The sequence below is a fragment of the Rhinoderma darwinii genome, chromosome 3 (assembly GCF_050947455.1).
Source record: "Rhinoderma darwinii isolate aRhiDar2 chromosome 3, aRhiDar2.hap1, whole genome shotgun sequence".
In the NCBI taxonomy this organism is placed as follows: domain Eukaryota; kingdom Metazoa; phylum Chordata; class Amphibia; order Anura; family Rhinodermatidae; genus Rhinoderma; species Rhinoderma darwinii.
This window is the reverse complement of record NC_134689.1, coordinates 424,585,102-424,612,065: the sequence shown is the minus strand read 5'-3', so window position 1 is coordinate 424,612,065 and position 26,964 is coordinate 424,585,102. Positions and strand designations below refer to the sequence as shown.

Here is a 26,964-nt window from a genome sequence, read left to right as displayed (position 1 = left end):
GGCGGCAGCCGTGGCAGCAGCGGCAGCAGCAGCAGCAGCAGCAGCCAATTCAGTTTGGAAAATATGATGACAACATTTTTACATCCAATACCCCGACCTGACACACATCGTAGCACTAGTCACCAAAGGGATGTTCACCATCTCCAGGTGCAGCACCTAAACAACCAGGTTCACTCGTACTTGGACTGTGCCCTTTCTCCGTCAGAAATGCTGATCCCAGACCCCATGGACTTCTGGGTCAGCAGATTGGATCATTGGCAAGAACTGGCCCAGTTTGCCATGGGTGTACTGTCTTGTCCACCCTCCAGTGTAGCGTCAGAGAGGGTATTCAGCGCAGCAGGGGGCTTCGTCACCCCTAAGCGAACAAGATTGTCCGCCAACAGCTTGGAAAATCTCACGTTTCTGAAAATGAATCAAGCGTGGATCGGTGAGGATTTTAAAACCCCTGTGCCTGATGCCACTGATTAGATCTTACATTGCTGCTGCTGCTGCCGCCTGCTACTGCCGCCTGCTACTATGGGATTCTGTCCTGTCCACTCTTTTTTTAATGTGCCGCTGTTGGTGCTGCAGCTGCTACTACTTCTACCACCAATCCACCCCAGTGCCGTCTGCTACAAGCAGGCCTGCCCCACCAGAGGGCTTTGTCCTGTGACTCTCCAGTCTCTTTTTTTAATGTGCTGCTACTACTGCTACTACTGCTTGCACCCTTGCTGTCTGTGTTGGCTAGTACCTCTACTACCACCAATACACCTACACTGCCATCTGCTACAAGCAGGCCTGAGGCCTGCCCCACTACAGGGCTTTGTCCTCCTGTGACTGTCCAGTCTCTTTTTTTAATGTGCTGCTACTACTGCTACTACTGCTTGCACCCTTGCTGTCTGTGTTGGCTACCTCGACTACTACCACCAATACACCTCCACTGCCGCCCGTCTGCTACAAGCAGGCCTGAGGCCTGCCCCACCACAGGGCTTTGTCCTCCTGTGACTGTCCAGTCTCTCTTTTTTTTAATGTGCTGCTACTACTGCTACTACTGCTTGCACCCTTGCTGTCTGTGTTGGCTACCTCTAATACCACCAATACACCTACACTGCCGCCCGTCTGCTACAAGCAGGCCTACCCCACCACAGGGCTATGTCCTGTGACTGTCGTCCAGTCTCTTTTTTTAATGTGCTGCTGCTACTACCAGTCCTACCACCCTTGCTGTCTGTGTTGGCTAGTCTACCTCTACTACCACCAATACACCTCCACTGCCGTCTGCTACAAGCAGGCCTGAGGCCTGCCCCACCACAGGGCTTTGCCCTCCTCTGACTGTCCAGTCTCTTTTTTTAATGTGCTGCTACTACTGCTACTACTGCTTGCACCCTTGCTGTCTGTGTTGGCTAGTACCTCTACTACCACCAATACACCTACACTGCCATCTGCTACAAGCAGGCCTGAGGCCTGCCCCACTACAGGGCTTTGTCCTCCTGTGACTGTCCAGTCTCTTTTTTTAATGTGCTGCTACTACTGCTACTACTGCTTGCACCCTTGCTGTCTGTGTTGGCTACCTCGACTACTACCACCAATACACCTCCACTGCCGCCCGTCTGCTACAAGCAGGCCTGAGGCCTGCCCCACCACAGGGCTTTGTCCTCCTGTGACTGTCCAGTCTCTCTTTTTTTTAATGTGCTGCTACTACTGCTACTACTGCTTGCACCCTTGCTGTCTGTGTTGGCTACCTCTAATACCACCAATACACCTACACTGCCGCCCGTCTGCTACAAGCAGGCCTACCCCACCACAGGGCTATGTCCTGTGACTGTCGTCCAGTCTCTTTTTTTAATGTGCTGCTGCTACTACCAGTCCTACCACCCTTGCTGTCTGTGTTGGCTAGTCTACCTCTACTACCACCAATACACCTCCACTGCCGTCTGCTACAAGCAGGCCTGAGGCCTGCCCCACCACAGGGCTTTGCCCTCCTCTGACTGTCCAGTCTCTTTTTTTAATGTGCTGCTACTACTGCTACTACTGCTTGCACCCTTGCTGTCTGTGTTGGCTACCTCGGCTACTACCAGTCTACCACCAATACACCTCCACTGCCGCCCGTCTGCTACAAGCAGGCCTGAGGCCTGCCCCACCACAGGGCTTTGCCCTCCTCTGACTGTCCAGTCTCTTTTTTTAATGTGCTGCTACTACTGCTACTACTGCTTGCACCCTTGCTGTCTGTGTTGGCTACCTCGACTACTACCACCAATACACCTCCACTGCCGCCCGTCTGCTACAAGCAGGCCTGAGGCCTGCCCCACCACAGGGCTTTGCCCTCCTCTGACTGTCCAGTCTCTTTTTTTAATGTGCTGCTACTACTGCTACTACTGCTTGCACCCTTGCTGTCTGTGTTGGCTACCTCGACTACTACCACCAATACACCTCCACTGCCGCCCGTCTGCTACAAGCAGGCCTGAGGCCTGCCCCACCACAGGGCTTTGCCCTCCTCTGACTGTCCAGTCTCTTTTTTTAATGTGCTGCTACTACTGCTACTACTGCTTGCACCCTTGCTGTCTGTGTTGGCTACCTCGGCTACTACCAGTCTACCACCAATACACCTCCACTGCCGCCCGTCTGCTACAAGCAGGCCTGAGGCCTGCCCCACCACAGGGCTTTGTCCTCCTGTGACTGTCCAGTCTCTCTTTTTTTTAATGTGCTGCTACTACTGCTACTACTGCTTGCACCCTTGCTGTCTGTGTTGGCTACCTCTAATACCACCAATACACCTACACTGCCGCCCGTCTGCTACAAGCAGGCCTACCCCACCACAGGGCTATGTCCTGTGACTGTCGTCCAGTCTCTTTTTTTAATGTGCTGCTGCTACTACCAGTCCTACCACCCTTGCTGTCTGTGTTGGCTAGTCTACCTCTACTACCACCAATACACCTCCACTGCCGTCTGCTACAAGCAGGCCTGAGGCCTGCCCCACCACAGGGCTTTGCCCTCCTCTGACTGTCCAGTCTCTTTTTTTAATGTGCTGCTACTACTGCTACTACTGCTTGCACCCTTGCTGTCTGTGTTGGCTACCTCGACTACTACCACCAATACACCTCCACTGCCGCCCGTCTGCTACAAGCAGGCCTGAGGCCTGCCCCACCACAGGGCTTTGTCCTCCTCTGACTGTCCAGTCTCTTTTTTTAATGTGCTGCTACTACTGCTACTACTGCTTGCACCCTTGCTGTCTGTGTTGGCTACCTCGACTACTACCACCAATACACCTCCACTGCCGCCCGTCTGCTACAAGCAGGCCTGAGGCCTGCCCCACCACAGGGCTTTGCCCTCCTCTGACTGTCCAGTCTCTTTTTTTAATGTGCTGCTACTACTGCTACTACTGCTTGCACCCTTGCTGTCTGTGTTGGCTACCTCGACTACTACCACCAATACACCTCCACTGCCGCCCGTCTGCTACAAGCAGGCCTGAGGCCTGCCCCACCACAGGGCTTTGCCCTCCTCTGACTGTCCAGTCTCTTTTTTTAATGTGCTGCTACTACTGCTACTACTGCTTGCACCCTTGCTGTCTGTGTTGGCTACCTCGACTACTACCACCAATACACCTCCACTGCCGCCCGTCTGCTACAAGCAGGCCTGAGGCCTGCCCCACCACAGGGCTTTGCCCTCCTCTGACTGTCCAGTCTCTTTTTTTAATGTGCTGCTACTACTGCTACTACTGCTTGCACCCTTGCTGTCTGTGTTGGCTACCTCGACTACTACCACCAATACACCTCCACTGCCGCCCGTCTGCTACAAGCAGGCCTGAGGCCTGCCCCACCACAGGGCTTTGTCCTCCTCTGACTGTCCAGTCTCTTTTTTTAATGTGCTGCTACTACTGCTACTACTGCTTGCACCCTTGCTGTCTGTGTTGGCTACCTCGACTACTACCACCAATACACCTCCACTGCCGCCCGTCTGCTACAAGCAGGCCTGAGGCCTGCCCCACCACAGGGCTTTGCCCTCCTCTGACTGTCCAGTCTCTTTTTTTAATGTGCTGCTACTACTGCTACTACTGCTTGCACCCTTGCTGTCTGTGTTGGCTACCTCGACTACTACCACCAATACACCTCCACTGCCGCCCGTCTGCTACAAGCAGGCCTGAGGCCTGCCCCACCACAGGGCTTTGCCCTCCTCTGACTGTCCAGTCTCTTTTTTTAATGTGCTGCTACTACTGCTACTACTGCTTGCACCCTTGCTGTCTGTGTTGGCTACCTCTAATACCACCAATACACCTACACTGCCGCCCGTCTGCTACAAGCAGGCCTACCCCACCACAGGGCTATGTCCTGTGACTGTCGTCCAGTCTCTTTTTTTAATGTGCTGCTGCTACTACCAGTCCTACCACCCTTGCTGTCTGTGTTGGCTAGTCTACCTCTACTACCACCAATACACCTCCACTGCCGTCTGCTACAAGCAGGCCTGAGGCCTGCCCCACCACAGGGCTTTGCCCTCCTCTGACTGTCCAGTCTCTTTTTTTAATGTGCTGCTACTACTGCTACTACTGCTTGCACCCTTGCTGTCTGTGTTGGCTACCTCGACTACTACCACCAATACACCTCCACTGCCGCCCGTCTGCTACAAGCAGGCCTGAGGCCTGCCCCACCACAGGGCTTTGTCCTCCTCTGACTGTCCAGTCTCTTTTTTTAATGTGCTGCTACTACTGCTACTACTGCTTGCACCCTTGCTGTCTGTGTTGGCTACCTCGACTACTACCACCAATAAACCTCCACTGCCGCCCGTCTGCTACAAGCAGGCCTGCCCCACCACAGGGCTTTGTCCTGTGACTGTCGTCCAGTGTCTTTTAATGTGCTGCTACTACTCACCCTTGCCAATAAAAAGGGTCAATTTTTGGAGGGCTTGTGAAAAGCCATTGCTTGTTGCTTTTACATCCATGTATGGAAGAACCCCGGCAGGCATCTGCCAATAAAAAGGGTCAATTTTTGGAGGGCTTGTGAAAAGCCATTGCTTGTTGCTTTAATGCTTTTACATCCATGTATGGAAGAACCCCGGCAGGCATCTGCCAATAAAAAGGGTCAATTTTTGGAGGGCTTGTGAAAAGCCATTGCTTGTTGCTTTAATGCTTTTACATCAATGTATGGAAGAACCCCGGCAGGCATCTGCCAATAAAAAGGGTCAATTTTTGGAGGGCTTGTGAAAAGCCATTGCTTGTTGCTTTAATGCTTTTACATCCATGTATGGAAGAACCCCGGCAGGCATCTGCCAATAAAAAGGGTCAATTTTTGGAGGGCTTGTGAAAAGCCATTGCTTGTTGCTTTAATGCTTTTACATCCATGTATGGAAGAACCCCGGCAGGCATCTGCCAATAAAAAGGGTCAATTTTTGGAGGGCTTGTGAAAAGCCATTGCTTGTTGCTTTAATGCTATTACATCCATGTATGGAAGAACCCCGGCAGGCATCTGCCAATAAAAAGGGTCAATTTTTGGAGGGCTTGTGAAAAGCCATTGCTTGTTGCTTTAATGCTTTTACATCCATGTATGGAAGAACCCCGGCAGGCATCTGCCAATAAAAAGGGTCAATTTTTGGAGGGCTTGTCAAAAGCCATTGCTTGTTGCTTTTACATCAATGTATGGAAGAACCCCGGCAGGCATCTGCCAATAAAAAGGGTCAATTTTTGGAGGGCTTGTGAAAAGCCATTGCTTGTTGCTTTTACATCCATGTATGGAAGAACCTCGGCAGGCATCTGCCAATAAAAAGGGTCAATTTTTGGAGGGCTTGTGAAAAGCCATTGCTTGTTGCTTTTACATCCATGTATGGATGAACCCCGGCAGGCATCTGCCAATAAAAAGGGTCAATTTTTGGAGGGCTTGTCAAAAGCCATTGCTTCTTCTTTTACCACCTTATATGTATGAACCCTGGCAGGCATCAGCCGCCTAAAATGGTAAATTTTTGTACCTTTTTTAACAATGCATTAAGCATACAACATGCACAAGTGCAGTGGTTTCTGTTAGTTATCTCCGTGTCCCATCCGTTTTCCTAGAGCCATACATGTTGGCGTAACTTTGACACCAACTTTGCATTAAAGACAGCTCAAAAGTACTTGGATACACTCATGGGTGACCTAAGAGTGTTATACAGGGCTTCTAGGGCTTTAAAACAGTGTTATACACGATTTTTAGGGGCTTTCTTGTATTACAGGTTCGGTCAGAACTAGTTCGGTCCGAATCGAACTTTTGCACGAAATTCGGCGAACTTGCCGAACCGAACTTTTCATAAGTTCGCTCATCTCTATCAATGATGTTTGGTCCACAGAACTGAAAACAATTCATTATGACTGAGAAACTCAATATAACCGAAAACATCATCACCCAACACAAGAGAACGGCCCTTCCACAAAATGTGCGGTCCATGACGGAGGTGTAATGTAGAGGGTTACAGATGGCCTGATACCTGTCATAGGACATGACGATCAGAAAAAGACATTCAAATGCCTCTGAGCCTGAAAAAAAATAAAATTGTGTCAAACATCCGATAAAAGGCATAGAACTTCCTTCATACAACACAATATGGAGCATGTTGGGTACTATGGTGGTGGAGAGGAGAATATCTGAGAAGGAGAGTTGTGTGAGGAAGAAGTACATGGGAGAGTGGAACGACCGGCTGTAAGACACCACTAGAATGATGAGGAGGTTTCCACATACAGTCACACAGTAGATGATCAGAAGCAGAAGATAAAAACAAATATTACAAATTTTTAAATTCTGAAATCCCAAGAGAACAATTTCAGTCACCGTGCTGGAATTACCGTGCTGCATATTCAGAAAGATGAACTTCTCAAAAGAAATGGAATACAATTAAATATAATAGTAAAGTAACTAATTTAACCCACAAGTTATCATTTCTTGTACATCGTTCACTAGAGGGGAACAACTGTGATTAGTTCATGTGGGTGATGAGTTTTAGTCACGCTGGATTTATATAGTATTTCCCTGTGAGATTTCTATTTAGTGAAAAGAAAAATAAAGAGGAGCGAGATCTTGAATAATACATTTCTGAAATATTTTGTACACTATAATTCTGCTGTCAAACAGTTCATAAAAGTTACATAAACATCCTATACATTAGATTTCTGACTTTAATAAGCAAATTTAGGAAGAATAAAAAAATGTACAAAAAGTTGGATAATGAGGCAAGTAAGCCAGATAAGTAATGGGTCAGCTGTCTCTTGGGCACGGCGCTGACACATATGACATTGGGTTGGGTCAATTTTATGTAATGAGTCATGATTTCTACCATCTAAAAATTAATTTATAGTTTTGTTCCCGAAATATAAAGAATACTGAAAAGAAGTGCACTCCTTTTACTATATATTTGGGTTTTTCTTAGGTAAATTTAGTATTTAGATCTGTTTTCCATTTTATGATGTACGATGGTATATCTTGACTGGACTGTAGACATTTATAGATTTCAGAGATATATCTCTTAGTTTATATCCTTTAGTTAGTCATATACATTTTGTGATCAGCTGTTTAAGTGTTTGGTAAATAAACATTGGGGTATTTCAATTGGAAGAAAATGAAGTAAGAAAAAACTCCCTAGGTAACTCTATCATCTTGACAATGTTATTTCTCCCAAACAATGAGAGTGTCAATGTTTTTCAAGTGGTGAGTTCATTTTCTATCCTAGTGGTTTGAAGTTCAGGTCATATAGAATTGTGTATGACAGGTGACCCGTTTACGTATCTGTCTGATTTGACCCATTATCCTGCCTCTGTGGAACAACCTTCAAAAAATGTTTAACCTTTGTCTTGGAATGAAAATTAATCTTTTTCTAAAACAATTTTTTCCCAGCCTGGATACTTCCCGCCAGTTGTTAGATCACACCTAATTGATATGTGATTGGGTTAATGCTCATAGCCAAACTTTAAAAAGACATAGTAAAATTGGAAAAAATGTATGGATATACAGGGGAGCGCTACTAACAAGTAAACGGGTAACAGTGGTAAATTCCTTGATTTATTAAATATAGGCAACGCGTTTCAACACAGGGCATGTGTTGAAACGCGTTGCCTATATTTAATAAATCAAGGAATTTACCACTGTTACCCGTTTACTTATTAGTAGCGCTCCCCTGTATATCCATAATTTTTTTCCAATTTTACTATTACATTGCGGTACCACGCTTCCATGATACCGGCATCTGGATTGGGGAGCAGCAGCTATTTGTTTAATTGCTTACATGCTTACATCAGTGTTGTACCTGAATTGTACAACCTGTAAAGGTGAGCGCTATCACCTTTATTTACATTTTTCAACCTTTTCCATCAGGATTATCTTGCACGATGTGGCGCTGTGTACTCTTTTTTTTCCCTTAGGTTTTATTAAAAAGACATGGTAATGCCAAAAATATTGCCATGGCTGTAAAAAATAAATATAATTACATCATATTATTATTATTTTTTTAAAGTAAATGAACATCAGAGTAAAATAATAAGTTTTACGTTGTCTGTTATCTGAGACGTATGATCACACAATTTCAAGGTTCAAAAGCAATAGAAATTTTCCTAATATATATAGCTACATGTATAAACTGTATATATATATATATATATATATGTGTGTATATATATATATATATATATATATATATATATATATATATATATATATATATATATATATATATAAAATACCCATGGCACATATCATTTGGATCTTATCAAATATAATTTTGGGATATACTAAGATTTTCCTATATTATTTGTATTATTATTATTATTATTAGTTATTTTTACTATTTGTATTTTTATTATTATTATTACTATTTTTAATACGTATCATTATTATATTATTATTATTATTCACAATCTCAATTTCTAAATGACCATCACTTTTATTGTTACAGGATCCTTGTGTTAGCCAGCGTGATCCAGTGATGTCATAATGCCGGCCCGCGCCTGATTGGCTGCACGCCGAACGTGGCCTATAGCCTATGGTAGAGCAGGGAGATACCTCCACGCTCTGCCATAGTGGTTAATAGTGTTTGCGTCCAAAGAAAGCAGATACTATTGAATATGGCATCGCTACCACTGTAGCAGCCATAGGAGCTGCTAGCGAAGCCATCGGCATGGGGGGGACGTGCCGGCAGGTGGAACGGGCACCCTCCTTCCGCGGCCCCGTAGCAGGCACTACGGCTGCTACAGCGGTTGTTATGCCACTGGTTGTCATGGCAGCCTGTGGGCCTAATGAAGAACACCCAGGTCTGCCTTCTTTCTGCAACTGTTAAGCCCATCCTCTGGTAGGGCTTAACAGGAGCCTGTGAAAAGATAATACACTGCGATACATTATTATTACAGTGTATTGAAGTAGCGATCTGACGATCACTGGTTAAATCCCCTAGAGGACTAATAAAAAAGTGTAAAAAAAATAATTAAAGTTTTCAGTAGTGCACAAAAAAAAAAAAAATCTTAAATAAAAAAAACACTTTTCCCATTTTCCTCTAAAGTAATGTAAAAAAAACACCACAAAATTGATAAAACCGCGCCTTTAAAAGTCTGAACTATTATAATATAACATTATTTAAAGAGGACCTGTCACTAGCTCCTACCAAGTGAGTTATTAGACTCACGAAATTTCTGCTGTGTTTGTGAGTCCAGTGTTTGTTCCAAACTCCTGCGTCCCCCTGTTGCTGAGATATTGCCCCCTCTTTATTTATTAAACAGTATGTAAATAAACCGCTGGCTAGCCAAGTGGGTTTGTCCTTTAGTGGTGAACCCCGGATGTAATGACTATAAGGATATATTCACACGAATGGGTGTCAAATCGGCCATCAGAGCTGTGTCCTCTAACCAGGACCTGTGTGTCAATCACACAACCATGTAACGATCCCAGCACCTGTGTGTCCATCACACGACCATGTAACGATCCCAGCACCAGTGTGTCCATCTCACAACCCTGTAACGATCATAGCACCTGAGTGCCCATCACATAACCCTGTAAAGATCCCAACATGTGTTTGTTTACAACATGACCATGTAACGATCCCAGCACCTGTGTGTCCATCACATGACCCTGTAATGATCCCAGCACCTGTGTGTCTATCATATGACCCTGTAACAATGCCAGAACTTGAGTGTCCATCACATGATCCTGTAACGATCAGAGCACATGTGTCTCTATCACATGACCCTGTAACGATCCCAGTACCTGTGTGTCTATCACATGACCAGGACAGAATTTTATCTACTTGAAGTAAGCAATGAAAGTTACTACTGAAAAACAACAAGCAGAGATCTTGAAAACCGTGAGGAATTAATACAGAGTGTGTGTTGTAAATTGGATATCTGAGACCGGACAACTCCTGAAAGATTTAATATATTTGAACACAATATTAATTCATGGCCGGAACCTAAGAAAAATAATTGTGTGAAACAACCGGAAAAAAACCTAGGGGAACCACTGTGGAGAAGTATTAGGTCCAATATGGACATTTTGCTCTAACAGCAGCCGGTTTCATAGTGACACAGGATTTACGAGTATGTTAATACATTAAAATTATAAAATAAAGTTGCAAAATAAATTTTATTATGCATTACATAAAAACAAAAAACTTATTAGGCATACAAATGACCATAATAACCTGAAGAATTAATTGAATATGTAATTTATTGTGAAATGTGAACAGTATGAAGAAAAAACAATGCCAAAATCACTTTCAATATATTAATGCTACATTTTTGTTATATAACATTACACAGTAATTTATTTCTACCCCCAAACAGCGGCAACAAAAAAATACAACTTCTCCTGCATAACACAAAGCCTAATGCTGCCATGTCAAAGAAAAAATAAAAAAAGTTATGGCTGCTGAAATTCAGAAAGACCAAAACGTAAAAACGAAAGGCCCTTTTACACGGGCAAACAAACGTTCATGTGAAGGTTCGTTCCAGATCATTCCCCAGGGCAACGATCAGCCGATAGATGAGCAAACGCTTGATGATCGGCTGATCGTATCATTTATGCAGCATTAAATATTAGCGTTGTCGGCAGTAAACAGAGATGCGCTTCCGACATGATAGAAATGTGTGGGGACAAGAGATCGTAGTAACGAGTGCTCATCCCCATACATAGCTCCTTGTGAAAGGAGCAAACCAGCGCCGACCAATGAGCTGTCTCGTTGATCTGCGCTTGTTTACACGGCCCATGTCAGACCGTGTAAAAGGACCCTTGCCGATCATTAAGGCTTTTTCAGTCCAGGTCATAAAGTGGTTAATAGAAATATAAAAAACAAGATTCTAAAATGAAGGAGACCTGGAAACCCAAGAAAAAGGTTTGTAGGCACCATAAAGAACATGGCTCAGTTATGTAAGAAGGATGGAGAAATCATGTAGTATTTTTACGGGCCACTGAGTTTGACCCGCATTTGCGGACCGTGCTCATAGTAAAAAGTATAGTAGTACGGTCCGTAAATGGAAAAATAGGACATGTCCTATTTTTTGCGGGTAATTTCTACGGCCCAGACATTCACCTCTAAATATATGGTAAGGTGTCTGTGGCCGAAATTAATGGTCCGTATTTTATCCGCAATTATGAATCCGTAATTGCAGATAAAAATTACAGTCTTGCGCATGTGGCCTTACTCAACATTCTCTCAGAAATAATAATAATATAAAAGAAAAAGAGATAAAAAAAGAAATCATTGAAAAAAGGAGACCCCCCCCCCCCATAGACATTACAGAGTCACTGCCTCACATTGTCATAAGGAAACAATAATACAAAATATAGAGAAGAGATCTGCACTTACACATTCCCGTTCTCCAGATGAAATGAAACAGAAAATGATAGAATGTGATATGTTTATAAGCTGCTGGATAAATCCCTGACGAGATCCATCCTATATCTGGAGAATGACGTCCATCTCTCGGGTGATGAAGTTGTTCTAAGGTCTAAACTCTTAATGAGATCTTTACTTTTAGTTACTTTTAGTTACTTTTTTAATAGTTTAATGTAAACTTTTCAGAGTTTTGAAATTAACTTTATCTGTGTCTCATTGTAACAGATCTCATTCCTTATCATTATAATAAAGTAAGAAAGCTGTGGGAAAGCGGGTGTTGGGGTGATGTCGGGTGGAACTCTCCTTCCATCATGAGAATGAATGGTAGATGTTTTTTAATTCTAAAAATCTGTTCTTACTATTTTGTCTGTGTTTTTTTTTTAGCATTCTTTGGTGTTGGCATCACACGTGTAAAGAACTGATCAATGCCACAGCACCTGTCAAGGGATGGGGGGGGGGGTGGTTGGCAGCAGGAAAAATAGTTATTGAAATAGGCCAATTATAAGGATCTGGGCGAATTTAACAAATTGTTATATGGCTAAATGACTGGGTCAGAGCATCTCGGAAATTGCCGGTCTTGTTGGGTGTTCCTGTTATGCAGTGCTTAATACCAAACCAAAAGTGGTCCAAGCAAGGACAACCGGAGGACCCAAGACAGAGTCATGGGCATGCAAAGCTCATTGTTGATCATGGGAAGTGAATTCTAGCCCATCTAGTCTGTTTACAAAGAGCTGCTGTAGCACAAATTGCTAAAAAAATTTTTTACTTCTGACCATGATGGAAAAGTGTAGATGGCACCTAAGCACCATAACTGGACCATAAAACAATGGTAAACTCCATGGTAACTGGTGGTACTCCCGTGACTGATCCGATGAGCCAATCAGGAGTAGGAATGTCAGTGGTACATGTGCTGCATTGATTGGCTGTTGAAGAGGCTTGACAAAAGAGGGGTGAGGTATAAATGCTTGCCACAAGGTCTCGCTGCTACATGAAAATGACATAAATAACATATACTAGAATATTCTATACCCATGATGATGTATGCTGATGCAGAAACACGGAGGGTCAAGTGTAATGAGCGGGTGTGAGATAGGATTTAGAGATACTACAGGTCCCAGAATGCTCTATCAGAGACGGGCAGAACAGACCGGTTATTGCACTTAACCTATCCAAACAATTAGTAGGATTGTAACAGACAAACCATCAATCCTATATGCACAGTAGCCCCAGTTACAGGTGAACTCAGCCCTCTTAGGGACTATTCTAGTAGGAGCAGCCTCTCACTAACGGCATCGGTGGAGCAGCTATTGGGGACGCAGCGGTTGCAATTGCGACCATGCCCAAAAGTCAGGGGTAGCCAGGGCCCCCCTGTACCATTTCTATTTAAAGTTCCTAAAGTAACTGAGGCCCTTGTTACTATAGTAACATTATACTTACCCTACTCATTTCCAGATCACAGCAGAGGTCCCGATGTTTTTCGGGGTTGTGACGTCACATCGCTGTGTGTCGCACAAATATGTCACAATGCTGGATGGCGTCAGGACCTCCGCTGCACCCGTAGCTGAAGAGGAGCCATTTGGTAGGCTTAGATACAGGGCCCATCACACATTACCCCACATGGGCCCTGTATCTAAGCCTACCACATGTGTTACTTATGTTTGTTTTTTTTGTGCTTTTCTTTACAGGATCGGTTATTGGACTACGTTGGATTGGAGGACTACTTCTATAACGTTTTTTTTATTGTTATTTTTTAAATAAGTCAGTGGCCATTACTAATGTGGTAGTAATAAAGTTTAAAAAAAAAACAAGGACTTAACAAAAATATTTTATTGAAATTAAAAAAAACACACATCACACTCGTTAACCATTTGATTAAAGTAGTCCTCGAACCCGAAGCGAGCCAACCTGTAAAAAATACAAACACAAAAAACCAAAACATTAGTAACACATAAAAAAGCTATTCTTACCTTTCCTGGGTCCAGCGCTGGAGCCGCAGTGTGCTCCATGACAGTAAACCAAGCAGTGAGAGATCTAAGATGTAATTGGTTGGTTTACATCATGTGGTCCCAGCCTCTAATGAGCGGTCTAGGGTTCAAGTGGCGAAAAAATTCAGAGCGCGCTAGAGTGTGTTTTAGAGTCTATTTTGCATTTTGGGACCAAAAGTTTTGTATGGACGGACGCGGTCCGTTATTGACTTTCGCCATCACCACCGATGGTGCAAAGTCAAAAATAAAATCTTCAGGGAAGCGACCGGCGTCGTTTCTGACTCTGGAAGTTTACCACTTAAGGTCTCACCAAAAAATATGCACAGTTTCGTGGCGGTGGCATGCACGGTTTAGGTCCTTCATCTCTCTGTTAAGTCCTTCACCTCTCTGTTATGTCCTATCTCTCTCTGTTATGTCCTTCACTCTCTGTTTTGTCCTTCATCTCTCTGTTATGTCCTTCATCTCTCTCTGTTATGTCCTTCACTCTCGGTTATGTCCTTCATCTCTCGGTTATGTCATTCATCACTCTGTTATGTCCTTCATCTCTATGTTATGTCCTTTATCTCTCTGTTATGCCCTTCATCTCTCTGTTATGTCCTTCATCTCTCTGTTATGTTCTTCATCTCTCTGTTATGTCCTTCATCTCTCTCTGCTATGTCCTTCATCTCTATCTGTTATGTCCTTCATCTCTCTGTTATGTCCTTCATCTCTCTCTGTTATGTCCTTCATCTCTCTGTTATGTCCTTCATCTCTCTGTTATGTCCTTCATTTCTCTGTTATGTCCTTCATCTCTCTGTTATGTCCTTCATTTCTCTGATATGTACTTCATCTCTCTGTTATGTCCTTCATCTCTCTGTTATGTCCTTCATCTCTCTCTGTTATGTCCTTCATCTCTGTTATGTCCTTCATCTCTTTGTTATGTCCTTCATCTCTCTGTTATGTCCTTCATCTCTGTTATGTCCCTCATCTCTCTGTTATGTCCTTCATCTTTCTATTATTGCCTTCATCTCTCTGTTACGTCCTTCATCTCTCTGTTATGTCCTTCATCTCTCTGTTATGTCCTTCATCTCTCTGTTATGTCCTTCATCTCTCTCTGTTATGTCCTTCACTCTCGGTTATGTCCTTCATCTCACTGTTATGTCATTCATCACTCTGTTATGTCCTTCATCTTTATGTTATGTCCTTCATCTCTGTTATGTCCTTCATCTCCCTGTTATGTCCTTCATCTTTCTGTTATGGCCTTCGTCTCTCTGTTATGTCCTTCATCTCTCTGTTATGTCATGTTTCTCTGTTATGTCCTTCATCTCTCTGTTATATCCTTCATCTCTCTGTTATGTCCTTCATCTTTCTATGCTATGTCCTTCATCTCTATCTGTTATGTACTTCATCTCTCTGTTATGTCCTTCATCTCTCTGTTATGTCCTTCATCTCTATCTGTTATGTACTTCATCTCTCTGTTATGTCCTTCATCTCCCTGTTATGTCCTTCATCTCTCTGTTATATCCTTCATCACTCTGTTATGTCCTTCATCTCTCTGTTATGTTCTTCATCTCTGTTATGTCCTTCATCTCCCTGTTATGTCCTTCATCTTTCTGTTATGGCCTTCATCTCTCTGTTATGTCCTTCATCTCTCTGTTATGTCATATCTCTCTGTTATGTCCTTCCTCTCTCTGTTATGTCCTTCATCTCTCTGTTATGTCCTTCATCTCTTTGTTATGTCCTTCATCTGTCTGTTATGTCCTTCATCTGTCTGTTATGTCCTTCATCTCTCTGTTATGTCCTTCATCTCTCTCTGTTATGTCCTTCATCTCTCTGTTATGTCCTTCATCTCTCTGTTATGTCTTCATCTCTCTGTTATGTCCTACATCTCTCTCTGTTATGTCCTTCATCACTCTGTTATTGCCTTCATCTCTCTGTTATGTCCTTCATCTCTGTGTTATGTCCTTCATCTCTCTGTTATGTCTTTCATCTCTCTGCTATGTCCTTCATCTCTATCTGTTATGTCCTTCATCTCACTGTTATGTCCTTCATCTCTCTGTTATGTCCTTCATCTCTGTTATGTCCCTCATCTCCCTGTTATGTCCTTCATCTTTCTGTTATTGCCTTCATCTCTCTGTTATGTCCTTCATCTCTCTGTTATGTCCTTCATCTCTCTGTTATGTCCATCACCTCTCTGTTATGTCCTATCTCTCTCTGTTATGTCCTTCACTCTCTGTTTTGTCCTTCATCTCTCTGTTATGTCCTTCATCTCTCTCTGTTATGTCCTTCATCTCTCTGTTATGTCATTCATCACTCTGTTATGTCCTTCATCTCTATGTTATGTCCTTTATCTCTCTGTTATGCCCTTCATCTCTCTGTTATGTCCTTCATCTCTCTGTTATGTCCTTTATCTCTCTCTGTTATGTCCTTCATCTCTCTGTTATGTCCTTCATCTCTCTGTTATGTCCTATCTCTATCTGTTATGTCCTTCACTCTCTGTTATGTCCTTCACTCTCGGTTATGTCCTTCATCTCTCTGTTATGTCATTCATCTCTCTGTTATGTCCTTCATATCTCTGTTATGTCCTTTAAATCTCTGTTGTGTCCTTCATCTCTCTGTTATGTCCTATCTCTCTCTGTTATGTCCTTCACTCTCTGTTATGTCCTTCATCTCTCTGTTATGTCCTTCATCTCTCTGTTATGTCTTTTATCTCTCTGTTATGTCCTTCATCTCTCTGTTATGTCCTTCATCTCTCTGTTATGTCCCTCATCTCTCTGTTATGTGCTTCATCTCTCTGTTATGTCCTTCATCTCTCTGTTATGTCCTTCATCTCTCTGTCATGTGCTTCATCTCTCTGTTATGTCCTTCATCTCTCTCTGCTATGTCCTTCATCTCTATCTGTTATGTCCTTCATCTCTCTGTTATGTCCTTCATCTCTCTGTTATGTCCTTCATCTCTCTGTTATGTCCTTCATTTCTCTGTTATGTCCTTCATCTTTCTATGCTATGTCCTTCATCTCTATCTGTTATGTACTTCATCTCTCTGTTATGTCCTTCATCTCTCTGTTATGTCCTTCATTTCTCTGATATGTACTTCATCTCTCTGTTATGTCCTTCATCTCTCTGTTATGTCCTTCATCTCTCTCTGTTATGTCCTTCATCTCTGTTATGTCCTTCATCTCTTTGTTATGTCCTTCATCTCTCTGTTATGTCCTTCATCTCTGTTATGTCCCTCATCTCTCTGTTATGTCCTTCATCTTTCTATTATTGCCTTCATCTCTCTGTTACGTCCTTCATCTCTCTGTTATGTCCTTCATCTCTCTGTTATGTCCTTCATCTCTCTGTTATGTCCTTCATCTCTCTCTGTTATGTCCTTCACTCTCGGTTATGTCCTTCATCTCTCTGTTATGTCATTCATCACTCTGTTATGTCCTTCATCTTTATGTTATGTCCTTCATCTCTGTTATGTCCTTCATCTCCCTGTTATGTCCTTTATCTTTCTGTTATGGCCTTCGTCTCTCTGTTATGTCCTTCATCTCTCTGTTATGTCATGTTTCTCTGTTATGTCCTTCATCTCTCTGTTATGTCCTTCATCTCTCTGTTATATCCTTCATCTCTCTGTTATGTCCTTCATCTTTCTATGCTATGTCCTTCATCTCTATCTGTTATGTACTTCATCTCTCTGTTATGTCCTTCATCTCTCTTTTATGTCCTTCATCTCTATCTGTTATGTACTTCATCTCTCTGTTATGTCCTTCATCTCCCTGTTATGTCCTTCATCTCTCTGTTATATCCTTCATCACTCTGTTATGTCCTTCATCTCTCTGTTATGTTCTTCATCTCTGTTATGTCCTTCATCTCCCTGTTATGTCCTTCATCTTTCTGTTATGGCCTTCATCTCTCTGTTATGTCCTTCATCTCTCTGTTATGTCATATCTCTCTGTTATGTCCTTCCTCTCTCTGTTATGTCCTTCATCTCTCTGTTATGTCCTTCATCTCTTTGTTATGTCCTTCATCTGTCTGTTATGTCCTTCATCTGTCTGTTATGTCCTTCATCTCTCTGTTATGTCCTTCATCTCTCTCTGTTATGTCCTTCATCTCTCTGTTATGTCCTTCATCTCTCTGTTATGTCTTCATCTCTCTGTTATGTCCTACATCTCTCTCTGTTATGTCCTTCATCACTCTGTTATTGCCTTCATCTCTCTGTTATGTCCTTCATCTCTGTGTTATGTCCTTCATCTCTCTGTTATGTCTTTCATCTCTCTGCTATGTCCTTCATCTCTATCTGTTATGTCCTTCATCTCACTGTTATGTCCTTCATCTCTCTGTTATGTCCTTCATCTCTCTGTTATGTCCTTCATCTCTGTTATGTCCCTCATCTCCCTGTTATGTCCTTCATCTTTCTGTTATTGCCTTCATCTCTCTGTTATGTCCTTCATCTCTCTGTTATGTCCTTCATCTCTCTGTTATGTCCATCACCTCTCTGTTATGTCCTATCTCTCTCTGTTATGTCCTTCATCTCTCTGTTATGTCCTTCATCTCTCTGTTATGTCCTTCATCTCTCTGTTATGTCCCTCATCTCTCTGTTATGTCCTTCATCTTTCTATTATTGCCTTCATCTCTCTGTTACGTCCTTCATCTCTCTGTTATGTCCTTCATCTCTCTGTTATGTCCTTCATCTCTCTCTGTTATGTCCTTCACTCTCGGTTATGTCCTTCATCTCTCTGTTATGTCATTCATCACTCTGTTATGTCCTTCATCTTTATGTTATGTCCTTCATCTCTATCTGTTATGTCCTTCATCTCTCTGTTATGTCCTTCATCTCTCTCTGTTATGTCCTTCATCTCTCTGTTATGTCCTTCATCTCTCTGTTATGTCGTTCATCACTCTGTTATGTCCTTCATCTCTCTGTTATGTCCTTCATCTCTCTCTGTTATGTCCTTCACTCTCGGTTATGTCCTTCATCTCTCTGTTATGTCATTCATCACTCTGTTATGTCCTTCATCTTTATGTTATGTCCTTCATCTCTGTTATGTCCTTCATCTCCCTGTTATGTCCTTCATCTTTCTGTTATGGCCTTCGTCTCTCTGTTATGTCCTTCATCTCTCTGTTATGTCATGTTTCTCTGTTATGTCCTTCATCTCTCTGTTATGTCCTTCATCTCTCTGTTATATCCTTCATCTCTCTGTTATGTCCTTCATCTTTCTATGCTATGTCCTTCATCTCTATCTGTTATGTACTTCATCTCTCTGTTATGTCCTTCATCTCTCTGTTATGTCCTTCATCTCTATCTGTTATGTACTTCATCTCTCTGTTATGTCCTTCATCTCCCTGTTATGTCCTTCATCTCTCTGTTATATCCTTCATCACTCTGTTATGTCCTTCATCTCTCTGTTATGTTCTTCATCTCTGTTATGTCCTTCATCTCCCTGTTATGTCCTTCATCTTTCTGTTATGGCCTTCATCTCTCTGTTATGTCCTTCATCTCTCTGTTATGTCATATCTCTCTGTTATGTCCTTCCTCTCTCTGTTATGTCCTTCATCTCTCTGTTATGTCCTTCATCTCTTTGTTATGTCCTTCATCTGTCTGTTATGTCCTTCATCTGTCTGTTATGTCCTTCATCTCTCTGTTATGTCCTTCATCTCTCTCTGTTATGTCCTTCATCTCTCTGTTATGTCCTTCATCTCTCTGTTATGTCTTCATCTCTCTGTTATGTCCTACATCTCTCTCTGTTATGTCCTTCATCACTCTGTTATTGCCTTCATCTCTCTGTTATGTCCTTCATCTCTGTGTTATGTCCTTCATCTCTCTGTTATGTCTTTCATCTCTCTGCTATGTCCTTCATCTCTATCTGTTATGTCCTTCATCTCACTGTTATGTCCTTCATCTCTCTGTTATGTCCTTCATCTCTCTGTTATGTCCTTCATCTCTGTTATGTCCCTCATCTCCCTGTTATGTCCTTCATCTTTCTGTTATTGCCTTCATCTCTCTGTTATGTCCTTCATCTCTCTGTTATGTCCTTCATCTCTCTGTTATGTCCATCACCTCTCTGTTATGTCCTATCTCTCTCTGTTATGTCCTTCACTCTCTGTTTTGTCCTTCATCTCTCTGTTATGTCCTTCATCTCTCTCTGTTATGTCCTTCATCTCTCTGTTATGTCATTCATCACTCTGTTATGTCCTTCATCTCTATGTTATGTCCTTTATCTCTCTGTTATGCCCTTCATCTCTCTGTTATGTCCTTCATCTCTCTGTTATGTCCTTTATCTCTCTCTGTTATGTCCTTCATCTCTCTGTTATGTCCTTCATCTCTCTGTTATGTCCTATCTCTATCTGTTATGTCCTTCACTCTCTGTTATGTCCTTCACTCTCGGTTATGTCCTTCATCTCTCTGTTATGTCATTCATCTCTCTGTTATGTCCTTCATATCTCTGTTATGTCCTTTAAATCTCTGTTGTGTCCTTCATCTCTCTGTTATGTCCTATCTCTCTCTGTTATGTCCTTCACTCTCTGTTATGTCCTTCATCTCTCTGTTATGTCCTTCATCTCTCTGTTATGTCCTTCATATCTCTGTTATGTCTTTTATCTCTCTGTTATGTCCTTCATCTCTCTGTTATGTCCCTCATCTCTCTGTTATGTGCTTCATCTCTCTGTTATGTCCTTCATCTCTCTGTTATGTCCTTCATCTCTCTGTCATGTGCTTCATCTCTCTGTTATGTCCTTCATCTCTCTCTGCTATGTCCTTCATCTCTATCTGTTATGTCCTTCATCTCTCTGTTATGTCCTTCATCTCTCTCTGTTATGTCCTTCATCTCTCTGTTATGTCCTTCATCTCTCTGTTATGTCCTTCATTTCTCTGTTATGTCCTTCATCTCTCTGTTATGTCCTTCATTTCTCTGATATGTACTTCATCTCTCTGTTATGTCCTTCATCTCTCTGTTATGTCCTTCATCTCTCTCTGTTATGTCCTTCATCTCTGTTATGTCCTTCATCTCTTTGTTATGTCCTTCATCTCTCTGTTATGTCCTTCATCTCTGTTATGTCCCTCATCTCTCTGTTATGTCCTTCATCTTTCTATTATTGCCTTCATCTCTCTGTTACGTCCTTCATCTCTCTGTTATGTCCTTCATCTCTCTGTTATGTCCTTCATCTCTCTGTTATGTCCTTCATCTCTCTCTGTTATGTCCTTCACTCTCGGTTATGTCCTTCATCTCTCTGTTATGTCATTCATCACTCTGTTATGTCCTTCATCTTTATGTTATGTCCTTCATCTCTGTTATGTCCTTCATCTCCCTGTTATGTCCTTTATCTTTCTGTTATGGCCTTCGTCTCTCTGTTATGTCCTTCATCTCTCTGTTATGTCATGTTTCTCTGTTATGTCCTTCATCTCTCTGTTATGTCCTTCATCTCTCTGTTATATCCTTCATCTCTCTGTTATGTCCTTCATCTTTCTATGCTATGTCCTTCATCTCTATCTGTTATGTACTTCATCTCTCTGTTATGTCCTTCATCTCTCTTTTATGTCCTTCATCTCTATCTGTTATGTACTTCATCTCTCTGTTATGTCCTTCATCTCCCTGTTATGTCCTTCATCTCTCTGTTATATCCTTCATCACTCTGTTATGTCCTTCATCTCTCTGTTATGTTCTTCATCTCTGTTATGTCCTTCATCTCCCTGTTATGTCCTTCATCTTTCTGTTATGGCCTTCATCTCTCTGTTATGTCCTTCATCTCTCTGTTATGTCATATCTCTCTGTTATGTCCTTCCTCTCTCTGTTATGTCCTTCATCTCTCTGTTATGTCCTTCATCTCTTTGTTATGTCCTTCATCTGTCTGTTATGTCCTTCATCTGTCTGTTATGTCCTTCATCTCTCTGTTATGTCCTTCATCTCTCTCTGTTATGTCCTTCATCTCTCTGTTATGTCCTTCATCTCTCTGTTATGTCTTCATCTCTCTGTTATGTCCTACATCTCTCTCTGTTATGTCCTTCATCACTCTGTTATTGCCTTCATCTCTCTGTTATGTCCTTCATCTCTGTGTTATGTCCTTCATCTCTCTGTTATGTCTTTCATCTCTCTGCTATGTCCTTCATCTCTATCTGTTATGTCCTTCATCTCACTGTTATGTCCTTCATCTCTCTGTTATGTCCTTCATCTCTCTGTTATGTCCTTCATCTCTGTTATGTCCCTCATCTCCCTGTTATGTCCTTCATCTTTCTGTTATTGCCTTCATCTCTCTGTTATGTCCTTCATCTCTCTGTTATGTCCTTCATCTCTCTGTTATGTCCATCACCTCTCTGTTATGTCCTATCTCTCTCTGTTATGTCCTTCATCTCTCTGTTATGTCCTTCATCTCTCTGTTATGTCCTTCATCTCTCTGTTATGTCCCTCATCTCTCTGTTATGTCCTTCATCTTTCTATTATTGCCTTCATCTCTCTGTTACGTCCTTCATCTCTCTGTTATGTCCTTCATCTCTCTGTTATGTCCTTCATCTCTCTCTGTTATGTCCTTCACTCTCGGTTATGTCCTTCATCTCTCTGTTATGCCATTCATCACTCTGTTATGTCCTTCATCTTTATGTTATGTCCTTCATCTCTATCTGTTATGTCCTTCATCTCTCTGTTATGTCCTTCATCTCTCTCTGTTATGTCCTTCATCTCTCTGTTATGTCCTTCATCTCTCTGTTATGTCGTTCATCACTCTGTTATGTCCTTCATCTCTCTGTTATGTCCTTCATCTCTGTTATGTCCTTCATCTCCCTGTTATGTCCTTCATCTTTCTGTTATGGCCTTCGTCTCTCTGTTATGTCCTTCATCTCTCTGTTATGTCATGTCTCTCTGTTATGTCCTTCATCTCTCTGTTATATCCTCCATCTCTCTGTTATGTCCTTCATCTCTCTATGCTATGTCCTTCATCTCTATCTGTTATGTACTTCATCTCTCTGTTATGTCCTTCATCTCTCTCTGCTATGTCCTTCATCTCTATCTGTTATGTACTTCATCTCTCTGTTATGTCCTTCATCTCTCTCTGTTATGTCCTTCATCTCCCTGTTATGTCCTTCATCTCTATCTGTTATGTACTTCATCTCTCTTTTATGTCCTTCATCTCTCTCTGTTATGTCCTTCATCTCTCTGTTATGTCCTTCATCTCTCTGTTATGTCCTTCATCACTCTGTTATGTCGTTCATCTCTCTGTTATGTCCTACATCTCTGTTATGTCCTTCATCTCCCTGTTATGTCCTTCAACTTTCTGTTATGGCCTTCATCTGTCTGTTATGTCCTTCATCTCTCTATTATGTCCTTCATCTCTCTGTTATGTCCTTCATCTCTATCTGTTATGTCCTTAATCTCTCTGTTATATCCTTCATCTCCCTGTTATGTCCTTCATCTTTCTGTTATGGCCTTCATCTCCCTGTTATGTCCTTCATCTTTCTGTTATGTCTTTCATCTCTCTATTATGTCATTCATCTCTCTGTTATGTCTTTCATCTCTCTGCTATGTCCTTCATCTCTATCTGTTATGTCCTTCATCTCTCTGTTATGTCCTTCATCTCTCTGTTATGTCCTTCATCTCTCTGTTATGTCCTTCATCTCTCTGTTATGTCCTTCATCTCTCTGTTATGTCCTTCATCTCTTTGTTATGTCCTTCATCTTTTTGTTATGTCCTTCATCTGTCTGTTATGTCCTGTAGCTCTCTGTTATGTCCTGTAGCTCTCTGTTATGTCCTCCATCTCTCTGTTATGTCCTCCAGCTCTCTGTTATGTCCTTCATCTCTCTGTTATGTCCTTCATCTCTCTGTTATGTCCTCCAGCTCTCTGTTATGTCCTCCAGCTCTCTGTTATGTCCTTCATCTCTCTGTTATGTCCTTCATCTCTCTGTTATGTCCTTCATCTCTCTGTTATGTCCTTCATCTCTCTGTTATGTCCTTCATCTCTTTGCTATGTCCTTCATCTGTCTGTTATGTCCTGTAGCTCTCTGTTATGTCCTTCATCTCTCTGTTATGTCCTTCATCTCTCTGTTATGTCCTCCAGCTCTCTGTTATGTCCTTCATCTCTCTGTTATGTCCTTCATCTCTCTGTTATGTCCTTCATCTCTCTGTTATGTCCTTCATCTCTCTGTTATGTCCTTCATCTCTCTGTTATGTCCTTCATCTCTCTGTTATGTCCTTCATCTCTCTGTTATGTCCTTCATCTCTCTGTTATGTCCTTCATCTCTCTGTTATGTCCTTCATCACTCTGTTATGTCCTTCATCTCTCTGTTATATCCTTCATCACTCTGTTATGTCCTTCATCTCTCTGTTATGTTCTTCATCTCTGTTATGTCCTTCATCTCCCTGTTATGTCCTTCATCTTTCTGTTATGGCCTTCATCTCTCTGTTATGTCCTTCATCTCTCTGTTATGTCATATCTCTCTGTTATGTCCTTCCTCTCTCTGTTATGTCCTTCATCTCTCTGTTATGTCCTTCATCTCTTTGTTATGTCCTTCATCTGTCTGTTATGTCCTTCATCTCTCTATTATGTCCTTCATCTCTCTGTTATGTCCTTCATCTCTCTCTGTTATGTCCTTCATCTCTCTGTTATGTCTTCATCTCTCTGTTATGTCCTACATCTCTCTCTGTTATGTGCTTCACTCTCGGTTATGTCCTTCATCTCTCTGTTATGTCCTTCATCTCTCTGTTATGTCCTTCAGCTCTGTGTTATGTCCTTCATCTCTCTGTTATGTCTTTCATCTCTCTGCTATGTCCTTCATCTCTATCTGTTATGTCCTTCATCTCTCTGTTATGTCCTTCATCTCTCTGTTATGTCCTTCATCTCTGTGTTATGTCCTTCATCTCTCTGTTATGTCTTTCATCTCTCTGCTATGTCCTTCATCTCTATCTGTTATGTAATTCATCTCACTGTTATGTCCTTCATCTCTCTGTTATGTCCTTCATCTCTCTGTTATGTCCTTCATCTCTGTTATGTCCCTCATCTCCCTGTTATGTCCTTCATCTTTCTGTTATTGCCTTCATCTCTCTGTTATGTCCTTCATCTCTCTGTTATGTCCATCATCTCTCTGTTATGTCCTTCATCTCTATCTGTTATGTCCTTCACTCTCGGTTATGTCCTTCATCTCTCTGTTAAGCCCTTCATCTCTCTGTTATGTCCTTCATCTCTCTGTTATGTCCTTCATCTCTCTCTGCTATGTCCTTCATCTCTATCTGTTATGTCCTTCATCTCTCTGTTATGTCCTTCATCTCTGTTATGTCCCTCATCTCCCTGTTATGTCCTTCATCTTTCTGTTATTGCCTTCATCTTTCTGTTATGTCCTTCATCTCTCTATTATGTCCATCATCTCTCTGTTATGTCCTTCATCTCGATCTGCTATGTCCTTCACTCTCGGTTATGTCCTTTATCTCTCTGTTATGCCCTTCATCTCTCTGTTAAGTCCTTCATCTCTCTGTTATGTCCTTCATCTCTCTGTTATGTCCTTCATCTCTCTCTGCTATGTCCTTCATCTCTATCTGTTATGTCCTTCATTTCTCTGTTATGTCCTTCATCTCTCTCTGTTATGTCCTTCATCTCTTTGTTATGTCCTTCATCTCTCTGTTATGTCCTTCATCACTCTGTTATGTCCTTCATCACTCTGTTATGTCCTTCATCTCTCTGTTGTGTCCTTCATCTCTGTTATGTCCTTCATCTCCCTGTTATGTCCTTCATCTCCCTGTTATGTCCTTCAACTTTCTGTTATGGCCTTCATCTGTCTGTTATGTCCTTCATATCTCTATTATGTCCTTCATCTCTCTGTTATGTCCTTCATCTCTCTCTGTTATGTCCTTCATCTCTCTGTTATGTCCTTCATCTCTCTGTTATATCCTTCATCTCTCTGTTATGTCCTTCATCTGTCTCTGCTATGTCCTTCATCTTTATCTGTTATGTCCCTCATCCCTCTCTGTTATGTCCTTCATCTCTCTGTTATGTCCTTCATCTCTCTGTTATGTCCTTCATCACTCTGTTATGTCCTTCATCTCTCTGTTATGTAATTCATCTCTGTTATGTCCTTCATCTCCCTGTTATGTACTTCATCTTTCTGTTATGTCCTTCATCACTCTGTTATGTCCTTCATCTCTCTGTTATGTCCTTCATCTCTGTTATGTCCTTCATCTCCCTGTTATGTCCTTCATCTTTCTGTTATGGCTTTCATCTCTCTGTTATGTCCTTCATCTCTCTGTTATGTCATATCTCTCTGTTATGTCCTTCATCTCTCTGTTATGTCCATCATCTCTCTGTTATATCCTTCATCTCTCTGTTATGTCCTTCATCTCTCTCTGCTATGTCCTTCATCTCTATCTGTTATGTACTTCATCTCTCTTTTATGTCCTTCATCTCTCTCTGTTATGTCCTTCATCTCTCTGTTATGTCCTTCATCTCTCTGTTATGTCCTTCATCACTCTGTTATGTCCTTCATCTCTCTGTTATGTCCTTCATCTCTGTTATGTCCTTCATCTCCCTGTTATGTCCTTCAACTTTCTGTTATGGCCTTCATCTGTCTGTTATGTCCTTCATCTCTCTATTATGTCCATCTCTCTGTTATGTCCTTCATCTCTCTGTTATGTCCTTCATCTCTCTGTTATGTCCTTCATCTCTCTCTGCTATGTCCTTCATCTCTATCTGCTATGTCCTTCATCTCTATCTGCTATGTCCTTCATCTCTATCTGTTATGTCCTTCATCTCTCTGTTATGTCCTTCATCTCTCTCTGTTCTGTTCTTCATCTCTCTGTTATGTCCTTCATCACTCTGTTATGTCCTTCATCTCTCTGTTGTGTCCTTCATCTCAGTTATGTCCTTCATCTCCCTGTTATGTCCTTCAACTTTCTGTTATGGCCTTCATCTGTCTGTTATGTCCTTCATCTCTCTATTATGTCCTTCATCTCTCTGTTATGTCCTTCATCTCTCTCTGTTATGTCCTTCATCTCTCTGTTATGTCCTTCATCTCTCTGTTATGTCCTTCATCTCTATCTGTTATGTACTTCATCTCTCTGTTATGTCCTTCATCTCTCTGTTATGTCCTTCATCTCTCTGTTATGTCCTTCATCTCTCTCTGCTATGTCCTTCATCTCTATCTGCTATGTCCTTCATCTCTATCTGCTATGTCCTTCATCTCTATCTGTTATGTCCTTCATCTCTCTGTTATGTCCTTCATCTCTCTCTGTTCTGTT

The 26,964-nt window shown here is 41.9% G+C and overlaps 1 protein-coding gene across 1 annotated transcript in view; it reads right to left on the bottom strand.

Moving 5' to 3' along the window:
* Positions 1-26,964, bottom strand: part of LOC142750662 (olfactory receptor 11L1-like) — a 39,603-nt gene that overhangs the window by 5,920 nt on the left and 6,719 nt on the right. The window contains exon 2 of the mRNA XM_075859651.1: positions 6,273-6,803. Coding sequence (XP_075715766.1) covers positions 6,273-6,803 — 531 coding nt within the window. The remainder of the gene's footprint in view (positions 1-6,272; positions 6,804-26,964) is intronic.